This window comes from Sinocyclocheilus anshuiensis, unplaced genomic scaffold (assembly GCF_001515605.1).
Source record: "Sinocyclocheilus anshuiensis isolate Anshui unplaced genomic scaffold, SAMN03320099.WGS_v1.1 scaffold792, whole genome shotgun sequence".
NCBI lineage: Eukaryota > Metazoa > Chordata > Actinopteri > Cypriniformes > Cyprinidae > Sinocyclocheilus > Sinocyclocheilus anshuiensis.
The window spans coordinates 321,189-332,714 of NW_015558618.1; the positions used below are offsets into that span (position 1 = coordinate 321,189).

Consider the following 11,526-nt stretch of genomic DNA (forward strand, 5'->3'; position numbering starts at 1 on the left):
TTTTAGGAGTCAAAATCGTGTAATCTGACACAGTGACTATCGTGACCGACAAAAATATTGTGTAGTCTGAACCGGGCATAACACAGATTGATGTCTGTTTGGTGAATCAATACTTTGTTATTAATCAGTACCGATTTAAGTCGTTTAAAGGTAAGAATGGTCTAATGTTGGCATGTATTTTGCACAGTAAATGAACAAAATAACTCGATCCACAACATTGACATCAGCAAACCGCTCACCCACACGACGCCATACACGCTGTCTGCCATCTGCCCTGTACTGTGCTGTGTGATAAAACTGCACATTTTAGAGTGGCCTTTTATTGTGGCCAGCCTAAGGCACACCTGTGCAATAATCATGCTGTCTAATCAGCATCTTGATATGCCACACCTGTGAGGTGGATGGATTATCTCGGCAAAGGAGAAGTGCTCACTAACACAGATTTAGACAGATTTGTGAACAATATTTGAGAGAAATAGGCCTTTTGTGTACATAGAAAAAGTCTTAGATCTTTGAGTTCAGCTCATGAAAAATGGGGGCAAAAACAAAAGTGTTGCGTTTAAAATTTTGTTCGGTGTACATGTGGTGATCGCGAGCGCTCATGTATTCTCATTAAAACACCGTATGATCATTAATACATGTAGCTAAGTATATATCAAATTAAACTAGTATCAACAAAATCCATTTACACTGCAATTACAATTTCATAAATAATTATGAGGTTAATGTTTTAAAATGGGTATTTTGAATATAGAAATACGAATAGTGTTTGAGGAAAACAAAATTATTGTTATATTTGGAACTAAATCCGCTAGATATAGCTAAGTGAATTAGAGAATCATTCATTCAACCAATTCCTTCAAACATTTTATGAATGAAGCAAACACTTTATGAACGAATTGACAGTAACCTCTTGAACTGTTGTGTAAAATGATTATCACACATGTAATTGTGCTGATATTTGGGAAAATAGCGCTCTTGCTTTTGCTATTAGGCTATGTTATAAAGACAAAAAATAAAAACTCCTCCAGGGGCAGTTCATATTATCTTGAGTTTGGTGCGGGGAGGCAGGGCTCTTAGCTCCTCTAGGAACCCTGAAGCAGCCACACATGAACACTCCACAGCTCCAGGCTGGGGTGCCATATCAAGCCATTCGCTTGAGACAGCAGGTTCCTTCTGAGGGAGATTCACCAAGGGGGAGCCACCAGCATCTCCCTGAGGTCCAGAAACCAGTTTTGATTTGGCCAGTTTGGGGATCAGCGATGCTCTCTCTCTTCCGTGATTTTGCATAAAACCAGAGGCAAACTCTTCACCGGGGGTAATGCATAGAGTCTGGCTCTCGGCCAGCGCAACGTCATAGCGTCTCCCATCAGCAGGGAGTGAGACAGCAAAAAGAACAGCGGGCAGTGTGTGTTCTTGCTTGTCTTGAACAGATCTACCTCCGCCCTCCCGAAGCGATCCCAAATCATCCGAAATGAACTGGGATGCAGTCTCCACTCCCCGTGAGGGATTCCGTTCCTCAAAAGCATGTGTGCTCCGCGGTTTAGGAGACTGGGGATATGTGCCACTCTGATGGAGAGTAGATTACGATCCACCCATATTAGAAGACATGCAGCGTGCTTGAAAAGGGGCTTTGGAGCGCACGCCGCCTTGGCAATTTATGTACGAATCCACATTTTGTCGGTGTGAATCAGCACATGCTGCTGTTCCAGCTGCGGCAGAAAAGCCAGTGCTAGGGTTAAGGACACCACCTTCAGTTCCAAGTGGTTTATGTACAACCTGCTCTAAGACTCTGACCACAGGCCTGAAGCAGGTATGCTCTCGCACACTGCTCCCCAGCCTGAGGTTGACGCATCTGTCATGACCACAGTGCATGCTGTCACCAGTCCCAGGGGAACCCCCCTGCTGAACATTAGTGCTGACGCAGCTGTGTGTGACCTCGACAGGGCTGGATTTATGCATAGGCATTCTAGGTATGTGCCTATGCTTGCTCGTCCAGGGGGCCCAAACACAATGAAGAGATATATAATATTTTTGTTATACTATGGGATATCTACAACAGTACAAGAACCAAAAACCCCAGAAGACATTGAGCAAATAAATATAACAAACAATAGCGTAAAAATGACAAACTATTTCCATGTCGTCCACCTTTTTTATGTACGGCAATCACGCTTTCTTTCTCCCTCACGTTCTCTCTCACAGACGCACACACAATACAGACACGTACTCGCACGCACAGGCGGAAACACGGACAGAAACTTGTTGTCAGAGCTGCGGCTGCCCCGCGAATTTATCAATAAAATAGTTTCGCATTTCTCAGTAGCGAGGTTCTTGAAGCAGTTCAACTTAAAGATTCACTATTAGTAGACGCTGCTGCTGAATACTGCTGAGATGTCTTCCACCTTTTTTATGTACGGCAATCACGCTTTCTTTCTCCCTCCCGTTCTCTCTCACAGACGCACACACAATACAGACACGTACTCGCACGCACAGGCGGAAACACGGACAGAAACTTGTTGTCAGAGCTGCGGCTGCCCCGCGAATTTATCAATAAAATAGTTTCGCATTTCTCAGTAGTGAGGTTCTTGAAGCAGTTAAACTTAAAGATTCGCTATTAGTAGACACTGCTGCTGAATACTGCTGAGAGACGCACAGATGCATGGAATGGTCTTTCTCAGTTCTCAAACAAATTAAGAACTACATTCGATCTTTATTGACTGAACGCAAGCGCTTAACAAAACCAACTGGCTGATGATGACCCCCATACATTTGTAAATAATTTAAATGTTTTTTATTCGCTTCAGCGATGACGCTGCCTCCGTCCATGGATTGCAAGAGCTTGGCTTGGAAAACATGCAGCATCGCCATAGCATGTAGCGCGGATGCCACCTGACCGGCAGAAGTGTAAGCCTTGTCAGCAAGGTGGGCAGTCAGCCTGCAGGGCTTGGACGGCAGTCTGAGGTCTGCGCCCAGCATGGCCGAAGAATGGCATAAGTGCGCAGTGACTGTCTCCTCTACGGGGGGCATGCGCACGTATTCGTGGGCTTCCACCCCGTCCACGTGGGAAAAGAGAGACTGCGTGGGAGCGTGGACTCGCACCAATTGGGGTGCGAACTACGACTTCACCATGTGCTCATGGGCATCTGGGAAGAAGCAGCCTGAAGATCTCCTCGAAGCAGCCTGGCGGCCCGACTAGAAGTACCAGGAGTCGAGTTTACTCCTGGCTGGTTCATCCGGAGCATCCCAGCTAAGGTCAAGTTCCTTAACCGCCTTAGCAAGAGCCCTGATGAGTTCATCATGGAGGTCAGCAGGGCCCTCGGTGTCGGGGCGATCCAGCTCCAACTCTGCCTAGTCCTTTCCGAAGCCGAGATGGACATGGAGTCCTCTTCCTCATCAGCAGTGAAGGAGATGAAGTCCACGGCAGCCCAGGGCCGAGTCGTCACCTTCGTCCCGAAGAAGGGGAAGGCCCAGGCAACTGTCTCTCTCGCTGCATTTTATACTGCCCGCAGGCTTGTCAGTATTTGCATTCATTTGCATAGATTAGCGACAATTGGCCAGTTTGTTGAACTGTCTGGCGTTATCCTATAATGTTTCAGGATTTCGGAGAAGGAGAGGAGTTCCCACTGCGAATGCTTCGCAATGTAGAGTGAATGCTCGAAAGAGAACAACATTGTATGGCCATGGTAATGCACACCAAAACGATTATTGCTCGTGTTATATTGCTTAAACATGTAAAGAAGGCATATTTTAAAATAACTGCTCATACATGTTTTTCAGAAAGATCTATGTACGTCCACCGTAAAGATCATAAAGAGCTCCCTCTCTAAAACAAATAAACTGACCTCTAAAATAAAAAAAAATAAAAATAATTGCATTATGAAATATGCTCTGATTAAGATTATAAATTATACTAAAAGCGAATTTGGATAAAATCCGTCGGACTTTTATCATAGAAAGTCTTTATCCACAATCCCTCACGACCGGAAGTAAGGCGGGGGAAACGGTCCACCCATTACCATCGGGAGAAAATGGATTGCTGCTAAATTGTGGATATATACTATTACAACAAGAGTCGTGCCTAGGTATTACAATCAATCTGGATTCTTATTTTTAATGTCGTATTTGCATTAATGCTAAAACTGCACTGAAGCGTCAATCCTCTGTAGGGTGTGCAGCTCGCGCTTCTGTTCACTGATGCTGAAACAATTAGATCGGCCAGTGTTTTCTCAGTGTATCTGTGTTATCAGACGCTGACAGTGTTTTTGTCTGCTGTAAATAGTCGCTGTCTTAAGCATTGGAACCGCACTGATCATGTGATCACACCGCGCGGCTGATCTGATGCTGATTTACTTGCATTGATCGCTTCGGTGTGCTTGTGCTGGTTCCCATAGAAACGCTTCAGATGAGATGAATTGTAATACTAGCATTCAGGTGACTAGAGAGGTGTGAGTACTGTTTACTCATAGACTGACTACCAAAACAGTGGTTTGATATTCTTGTTACCTTTTACATTTTTGCTCTAATGACGTATTTTATGCTTTATGGTTGTTTTAATATTTAAATTGAGTTAAAAAGCCTATAATAGGCAGTGTAATAGTATGTTCTAGTGTGACAACGTGCCCCACTATTGGATTCAGTGAACAGTATGTTTTTTTCTTAGTAGTCAATAACGGTTTAAATGTTCATTAGCTTTTATTTGTAGCCCAAATTTAAGATTTGTGTCTATAAAGATGTAGACTTAGCCTGAGGAAAGTTTTTCTTGTGTAAAATGTGTGACAACTAGCCCCAGTCTCCTCTGTTTGTCTAGCTTGTCGGTTCATATATATACCACAAGATGGGAGGCTGGAGTGTGTTTGTGTCCTGCTGTGTTTGGGCGATTCTTCTCCTGGCTCTGTTTGGAGATTCCCTGGCATCTGCGCCTGACTTTGATCCCTACAAAGTTCTCGGAGTGTCCAGACATGCCAGCCAGGCCGAAATCAAGAAAATGTACAAGAGGCTCGCAAGAGAATGGTGAGTGTTGAAACAGAGAGCGACAGAGATCATTGGGGCCATAGACATGCACTCTCTAAATAAGAATAGGATTGCTGTGAATAAGGTTAGGTTTCTTTTGTTTCATCCACAATGGTTAGCCTCCTTCTCTCTGACACATATTGTGTAACTCTCTGATGATGATGTCTGAATCTAAATTTGTTTTCACGCTCTATCCATAGGCATCCAGACAAGAACAAAAGTCCAGGGGCAGAGGACATGTTTATCAAGATCACAAAATCTTATGAGGTAGGATGGTTGCATTGTATATAGGAAATAATATGCAGTAAAGACAAAAACATGTGTTTTTATTTTTCAATCATAATTGTATGCATATATATATATATATATATATATATATATGTGTGTGTGTGTGTGTGTGTGTGTGTGTGCATACACTACCATTCAAAAGTTTGGAATCTGGATGATTATTTAAAATTATTTTGAAACAGGTGATCAGGGCTGCGTTTATTTTGATTATAAACTTCGGCAGAACACACCACACAAAACTGTATTTTAAATTGTTATTCGTTCACATTTAAAAAGCTCTCACACTTTCTGTTTGAGTATATTAAATAATATATTCATGTGATGATGCTGCTCAAGAAACATTTCTTCTTATTGTCAATGCTAAAAGATGTTTCATGTGTTAGAAATATATTTTTGTGGAAGCTGTGATATGTTTTTTAAGGATTTAGTTTTTTGATAAATGGAAAGTTCAAAGGGGCAGCATTTATTTGAAAATAGAATTTTTAGTTTGTAACATTATACATGTCTTAACTTTTGAATGCTAGCATATGTATCTGTGTTCGTAAAATGGCAAAAAAAAAATGTATCACTCACATAATAAAATAGATGGATGTTTATTTGTACATATATTACATTTAGTAAATAAATATATAGCATTATACCATTATAGTGACTTAAATATTTATAAATATATTGTATTATACTGCTATAGATTTTTATGCAATGCTTATCTAAAATTTATAGCTTATGATTGGTTTTATTGTTTTTTTTATTGCATGTGTTTTTGGCAAATCAGTAGTATTTTCTTGTAAATGTATGTTTACTCATTCTCACAGATGCTGATAATAAATATCTGCTCATTTTAAAGACTTGTTTAAGGGTTTACATGCAATAAACCAATACCACAACTCGTGGCGTTCCCTTTTGCCAAAAAATTGGCAATAAGCATGCATATTGATTTGCATATGATTTACTTTCCATAGATTCTGTCCAACGAGGAGAGAAGGGCAAACTATGACCGGTTTGGTGAAATGGACGAGAATCAAAACTTCGCCCGAGCACCGCAGGGCTTCAGACATTATCACGACAGCTTCTACTTCGATGAGTCTTTCTTTCACTTCCCTCGGACGAGTCGTGATTTCACAGACAGCAAGCACCTCTTTCACTACAACCAGTACATCAGTGAGGTGCTGCCGGATAGTTTCAAGAGGCCCTACCTGATCAAGATCACGTCAGAGTGGTGCTTCACCTGCATCCATATTGAGCCTGTATGGAAGGACACTGTGCAAGAGCTGGAGCCATTGGGTAAGTTCTTCAGGATTTTCACCCTCACAGTTGGTTCCAGTAGAATTGGGTGTCACAGCACACAAATATTGGGTAAAAGAGTCTTATAGTCCATAGAAGATGGCAATATTTTTAATTAAATTATATCAAATACTCCGAATATATCGTATTGGTTTGGTTTTTAGGGGTTGGTATTGGTGTGGTGGACATTGGATATGAGAGACAGCTGGCTAACCATCTTGGTGCCCACCGCACACCTTCCATACTTGGTTTAATCAATGGCAAAGTCACTTTCTTCCACTACGCTGTGGTCAGGGAACACTTGAGACAGTTTGTGGAAAGCCTTCTGCCCCAGAAGCTGGTTGAGAAGGTAGGATTGAATGTTGTTCTCCAGGATGGAAATACTGTGCCAGCCATTTGAGGTGTATTCTTAATTATTCAGGTTGCAAGATTCAACTTAATTCAAGCATTGGCTCTTGTTGCTGCAAATATGACATTAAACATTCATAATGCAACTAAAAGAGGTAATAATTGAAGTTTTATTTGCTTTTTTTTCTCCTTTTTTTCCTTATCCCTTTCCATTGCTTTTCACTTTCCACTCTTCTTTTACTCCCTTCCCTTTGTCCCTTTAATTTTCACTCTCTCTCCCGTTTCCTTTCCTTCCCGTTTCTGTTTCATTTTAACTGTCTTTCCCATTTCTTTTCCTGTTCCCTTTCCATTTTCTTTCCTTTTTATGTTCTCCTCTTGTCCTCTCCACTTCTCCTTTTCTTTTCTCTTCTATCTTCTACCTTTTCTTCTTCTCTTCTTTCCTTCTCCCTGTCCCTTGCTATTTTCCCTTTTCCTTTCATTTTACATTTATGCACCTTTTTCGTTTTCGCCTTTCCGTTCCCTTTTCTCGCTCCCCTTTCCCCATTCCTTTTCTGTTTTTTTTCTTTTAGGTGACGGATAACAGCTACCTTGAGTTTTTAAACAGTTGGCATGAAGAGAATAAGCCAAGAGTGCTAATGTTTGATGTAGCATCTAATATTCCTCTTTTGTATAAGGTGAGTGTTTATTATATTAACTGTTCAAACAGTCATTAAGATCTGTGAAGTTGTTATATTCTCTTGTTCGCAGCTTACCGCGTTTGCCTATAAAGACTATGTGAGGTTTGGCTATGTGGACATGGGCCTGACTGAGACCTCCAAAGTCGTGCAGAGGTTCAACATCAACACATACGCTCCCACCATGCTCCTCTTCAAAGAGAACACAGACAAACCAGCTGATGTTATACAGGTGAGGCCCAGCTCCCCATTAGCTAACATCCAATTGCAGTTTTTCTCAAAAACTATACACCGGCTATTTTGTTTTTGCTAGACGAATTCTGTTTAGGCTTGCTGCGATAGATAGATGCCCCCCACCGTCTTTTTTATTTTTTTATAGTAATAAAAATCATTTAGTTCTTAAAAAATAAAAATCATTTAGTACTTAAAAACTGAACAATGCAGCGTGCCGAACGACAGTCGCATCTCAGATCAGCAGCAGGAGTCAGATTTCATGTGTCACGTGAGGAGAGTGAGTCGAGGTGAGACGGACAAGACGATGGCGAAAGATTTAGTTTCGAAGCGAAATGCAAAAGCGCCTAGCTGTTTGGCTGTATTTTGGATTTTGAAAAGCCTGTTGGCGTTTGCCGTTCATCTAAGGTGATTTTGTAAGTTGTTTTTATTTTTTAACATTTGTTTCTTATTTATTTGGTTCCACAGTGTTTGCTGATTTTTACTTTATTTAAACTTTGTGTAATTTATTTTTGTTTTATTTTACATCAAGGTGTATGCCATGCCTTTAAGCTTTCTTATTAGTTTTGCTTATAAACGTTATTTATTTCTTATTTATTTGGTTCCACAGTGTTTGCTGATTTTCTTTTTTTTTTTTTTTTTTTTTTTTTTTTTTTTTTTTTTTTTTTTTTTTTTTTTTTTTTTTTTTTTTTAGTATATTTAAACTTTGTGTAAGTTATTTATTTTATATTAGCCCAATAGCATGGTGTATTTTTATTCGGTTTGTTAACAAAAGTTCTATGTTTAATAAAAGTGAGTTTGTCGTTGTACCATTTTGTTGTTGTCCATTCAAGCAATTGACGCTGAATTGCGGCTAATTCGAAAGTGAAAGTAAAATGCGCACGGGCATTTACAAGCTATTTAAAAGTGAAGGAAAGAGGGAAAACCCCAACGAACCCCACCCCTCGGTGATACCGGTATTACCAGTGTTGTCACACGTAGATTAACCGCTGTAAAAATTTCCTCACCGTCACAACCCTAATCCTGTTTTGTTTTCTTCCCTAGGCAAGAGGAATGAAAAAGCAGATAATTGACGAGTTTGTGTCCAATAATCGTTTTCTGCTGGTGCCGCGGCTGGTAAATCAGAAGCTCTTCGATGAGCTCTGTCCAGTTAAACAGTTCCACCGTCGCAGGAAGTACGAAATCTCACCTCTAACTGTAGCATTAGATGTTGGTGGACTTGCGTCTCTGAGCAAACTTCATCATCTCACTGTCTTTCTGTTTGACAGGTACTGTGTTCTTCTCGTTACCGGTGAAGGGGAGCAGTTTGTGTCAGTGAATGAGGCGTTCTTTGACTTCGCTTCCTCCAACACTAAAGAAGTTCTCAGGTTTGCTTATGTTTATCAGAGACAACAGCAGCCTCTCTGTGACACCCTGCTCAAAAAGGAAGACACAACACCTCCACAGGTCAGACATTCATGTGCTAACACACACACACATTTAGTTATCTTGTTTGGTGCCATATGAATTTATACCTTGTGTGCAAATGACTTCAGGTGATTCTCCTGGAGAGACGCAGCGCTACAGGAAGGGTGTTGTATCGGACCGTGATGGGGGGATGGAATGGGAGTGATGATGATAAGCACCGCCTCCTTGAGCAGCTTGAGCTTCTGCAAAGAGACCCCTCCTACCTTACCCACGATGCCATGCTGCCTGAACTCAACAATGAGTTTGCATCTGTAAGTCATGCGGAGGGAAATGAAGGGCTATGATTGTCTTTAGGACTTTGTGATTTTAATACATTTCTAATCTTTAGAAGTGGCAATGAGAGATAATTAACAGTAATAATTATTATTTTTTTAATTACAGATGTTTCTGATTCAGTGGATCAACACTGCATATGATTACCTCGCTCAGTTTTACTTTGATCTTCTCTACTCTAATTGGTGAGTGCAATCAAAAAGTATTCATGGTCCTGTCTGCATGCAGTTTCAATGGTTTGCGTTCTGGAGCCAGAGCACAATCTTGGCCAGTGCTCGACCAGGCTAACTGGATCCTGTTGCAAACCAGCCACGTTTTTCCACAGATTTGAGAAATAAACATTGCTTCGTGTTGTTTACCTGACTGTAGCCAGTCTAAAACAAACCGGTTCCAGTGTTGAACCGATCTGGCACAGGACCCACTTTTATGCTGTGGAAACGTGCAGAATACTTGTATAGGGTTCGCGATGGCGCCGACGCCGATGGCTGCCTCCGTGGCGTGCTCCGCAGTTGTTTTTATGTTTTTGTTAGTTTGTCCTGTCTTTAGTTATATCCCTGCAATCAGTTTCACCAGAGACGAATTGCTGGACATTCGGAAGTACACACCACCCGATATTTCACCGGTTTTCGATTATTCTGATGTTTTGCTGGACATTGTAGTCGGGGGATCAGCTGCGCTGATCAAGCGATTCAGGACGCGCAGACGGGGGAAGAGAGCCGGCGCGCTCGTGAAGCTCAGGCAGCGCGGATTCAGAACGCCGTTGCCTAGCATCCATCTGGCGAACCTCCGCTCTCTACCCAACAAAACGGACGAGCTCCTTCTGCTCTCCCGGACAAATAAGGATTTTTCAAACTCTGCTGCTCTGTGTTTCACGGAAACCTGGCTGAAAGACGCCATTCCGGACAGCGCGTTGAGTCTCCCGGGCTTTCAGCTGTTCAGAGCAGATCGTGACGCAGAATCAACGGGGAAATCACGCGGCGGCGGGACATGCTTTTACATCAATGAGAGGTGTAAAGATGTAACTGTTAAAGAAGATGTGCTGTTCAGATCTAGAAGTGCTCTTCATTAACTGTAAGCCTTTCTGCTCGCCGCGGGAGTTTTGCTCATTCATTCTCGTAAGTGTGTACATTCCTAGAATGGTTCAAGAATCTATGTCAGTGGAAACAGGACATCTGTGGTCCGTTGTGATCAATCAGAAATTAAAGCAACATAAGCATCACTTGACTTTCAGGACATAGAGTATGAATGAAATTCGGACGTAGTGTAACAACACGTTTCTGTGCACGTGTGTCTTTACTCTAATGATGTGTGTGCGTTTGAGTGGGAGAAAGAAAGTATGTGCTTTCCGTACATAATAAAACTTAATTTTGTGGAAAAAACATGGAAATAATTTGTTGTTTTAATCCAATTGTTTACTATATTTATTTGCTTGGTCAGTGTCGTGGGTTTTGGTTATTTTGCTGTTTTAAAGGGGTCATATGATGCTGCTAAAAAGAACATTATTTTGTGTATTCCTGGAACTACTTTAGCCGCATTTCCCTGAAAATAATTGCACATCTTAGAACGTTCGTCAGCCAATCAGATTCAAGCATTCAACAGCTCCATAGTATAATGTTAAAATATCTGCAATAGACTATAAAGACTATAAGATAGACTTAAAACAGTGTAAAAGCTGTACATTGTGTGCAAAAATGTTTTTAAACATTTTTTTTTATTGAATTTACCAATTAGCAGCTCTACATTTTTTTTATAAATGAGAAACTTGTCATGTTCTGCTTCCCCCCTAGGCGTGAGATGATGCCCGTACTGTCTCTGATCTTCTCAGCTCTTTTCATCCTGTTTGGGACTGTAATCATTCAGGCCTTCAGGTAGGACAGAGGTGTGTGTGTGTGTGTGTGTGTGTGTGTGTGTGTGTGTGTGTGTGTGTGTGTGTGTGTGTGTGTGTGTG

General features: G+C 41.3%; 1 protein-coding gene and 1 long non-coding RNA gene across 7 annotated transcripts in view; one reads left to right on the top strand and one right to left on the bottom strand.

Annotated features, from left to right (window-relative positions):
• Positions 1-4,518, bottom strand: part of LOC107680438 (uncharacterized) — a 10,156-nt gene extending 5,638 nt beyond the window's left edge. The window contains exons 1-2 of the long non-coding RNA XR_001633148.1: positions 4,507-4,518; positions 2,373-2,376 (exon numbers count right to left, since the gene is read on the bottom strand). This is a non-coding gene — a long non-coding RNA (uncharacterized LOC107680438). The remainder of the gene's footprint in view (positions 1-2,372; positions 2,377-4,506) is intronic.
• LOC107680433 (dnaJ homolog subfamily C member 16-like) overlaps positions 1-11,526 on the top strand; it is a 19,167-nt gene that overhangs the window by 5,089 nt on the left and 2,552 nt on the right. For 2 of the 6 annotated variants that reach the window (XM_016476318.1, XM_016476317.1), the window contains 10 exons: positions 4,811-5,013; positions 5,214-5,280; positions 6,264-6,585; positions 6,750-6,934; positions 7,503-7,607; positions 7,681-7,839; positions 8,883-9,284; positions 9,374-9,556; positions 9,687-9,763; positions 11,366-11,446. In XM_016476318.1, coding sequence (XP_016331804.1) covers positions 4,811-5,013; positions 5,214-5,280; positions 6,264-6,585; positions 6,750-6,934; positions 7,503-7,607; positions 7,681-7,839; positions 8,883-9,284; positions 9,374-9,556; positions 9,687-9,763; positions 11,366-11,446 — 1,784 coding nt within the window. Of the gene's footprint in view, positions 1-3,428; positions 5,014-5,213; positions 5,281-6,263; positions 6,586-6,749; positions 6,935-7,502; positions 7,608-7,680; positions 7,840-8,882; positions 9,285-9,373; positions 9,557-9,686; positions 9,764-11,365; positions 11,447-11,526 lie in introns of those variants that run through there. The other 4 variants (XM_016476319.1, XM_016476320.1, XM_016476321.1 and 1 more) reach the window with 4 other exon arrangements.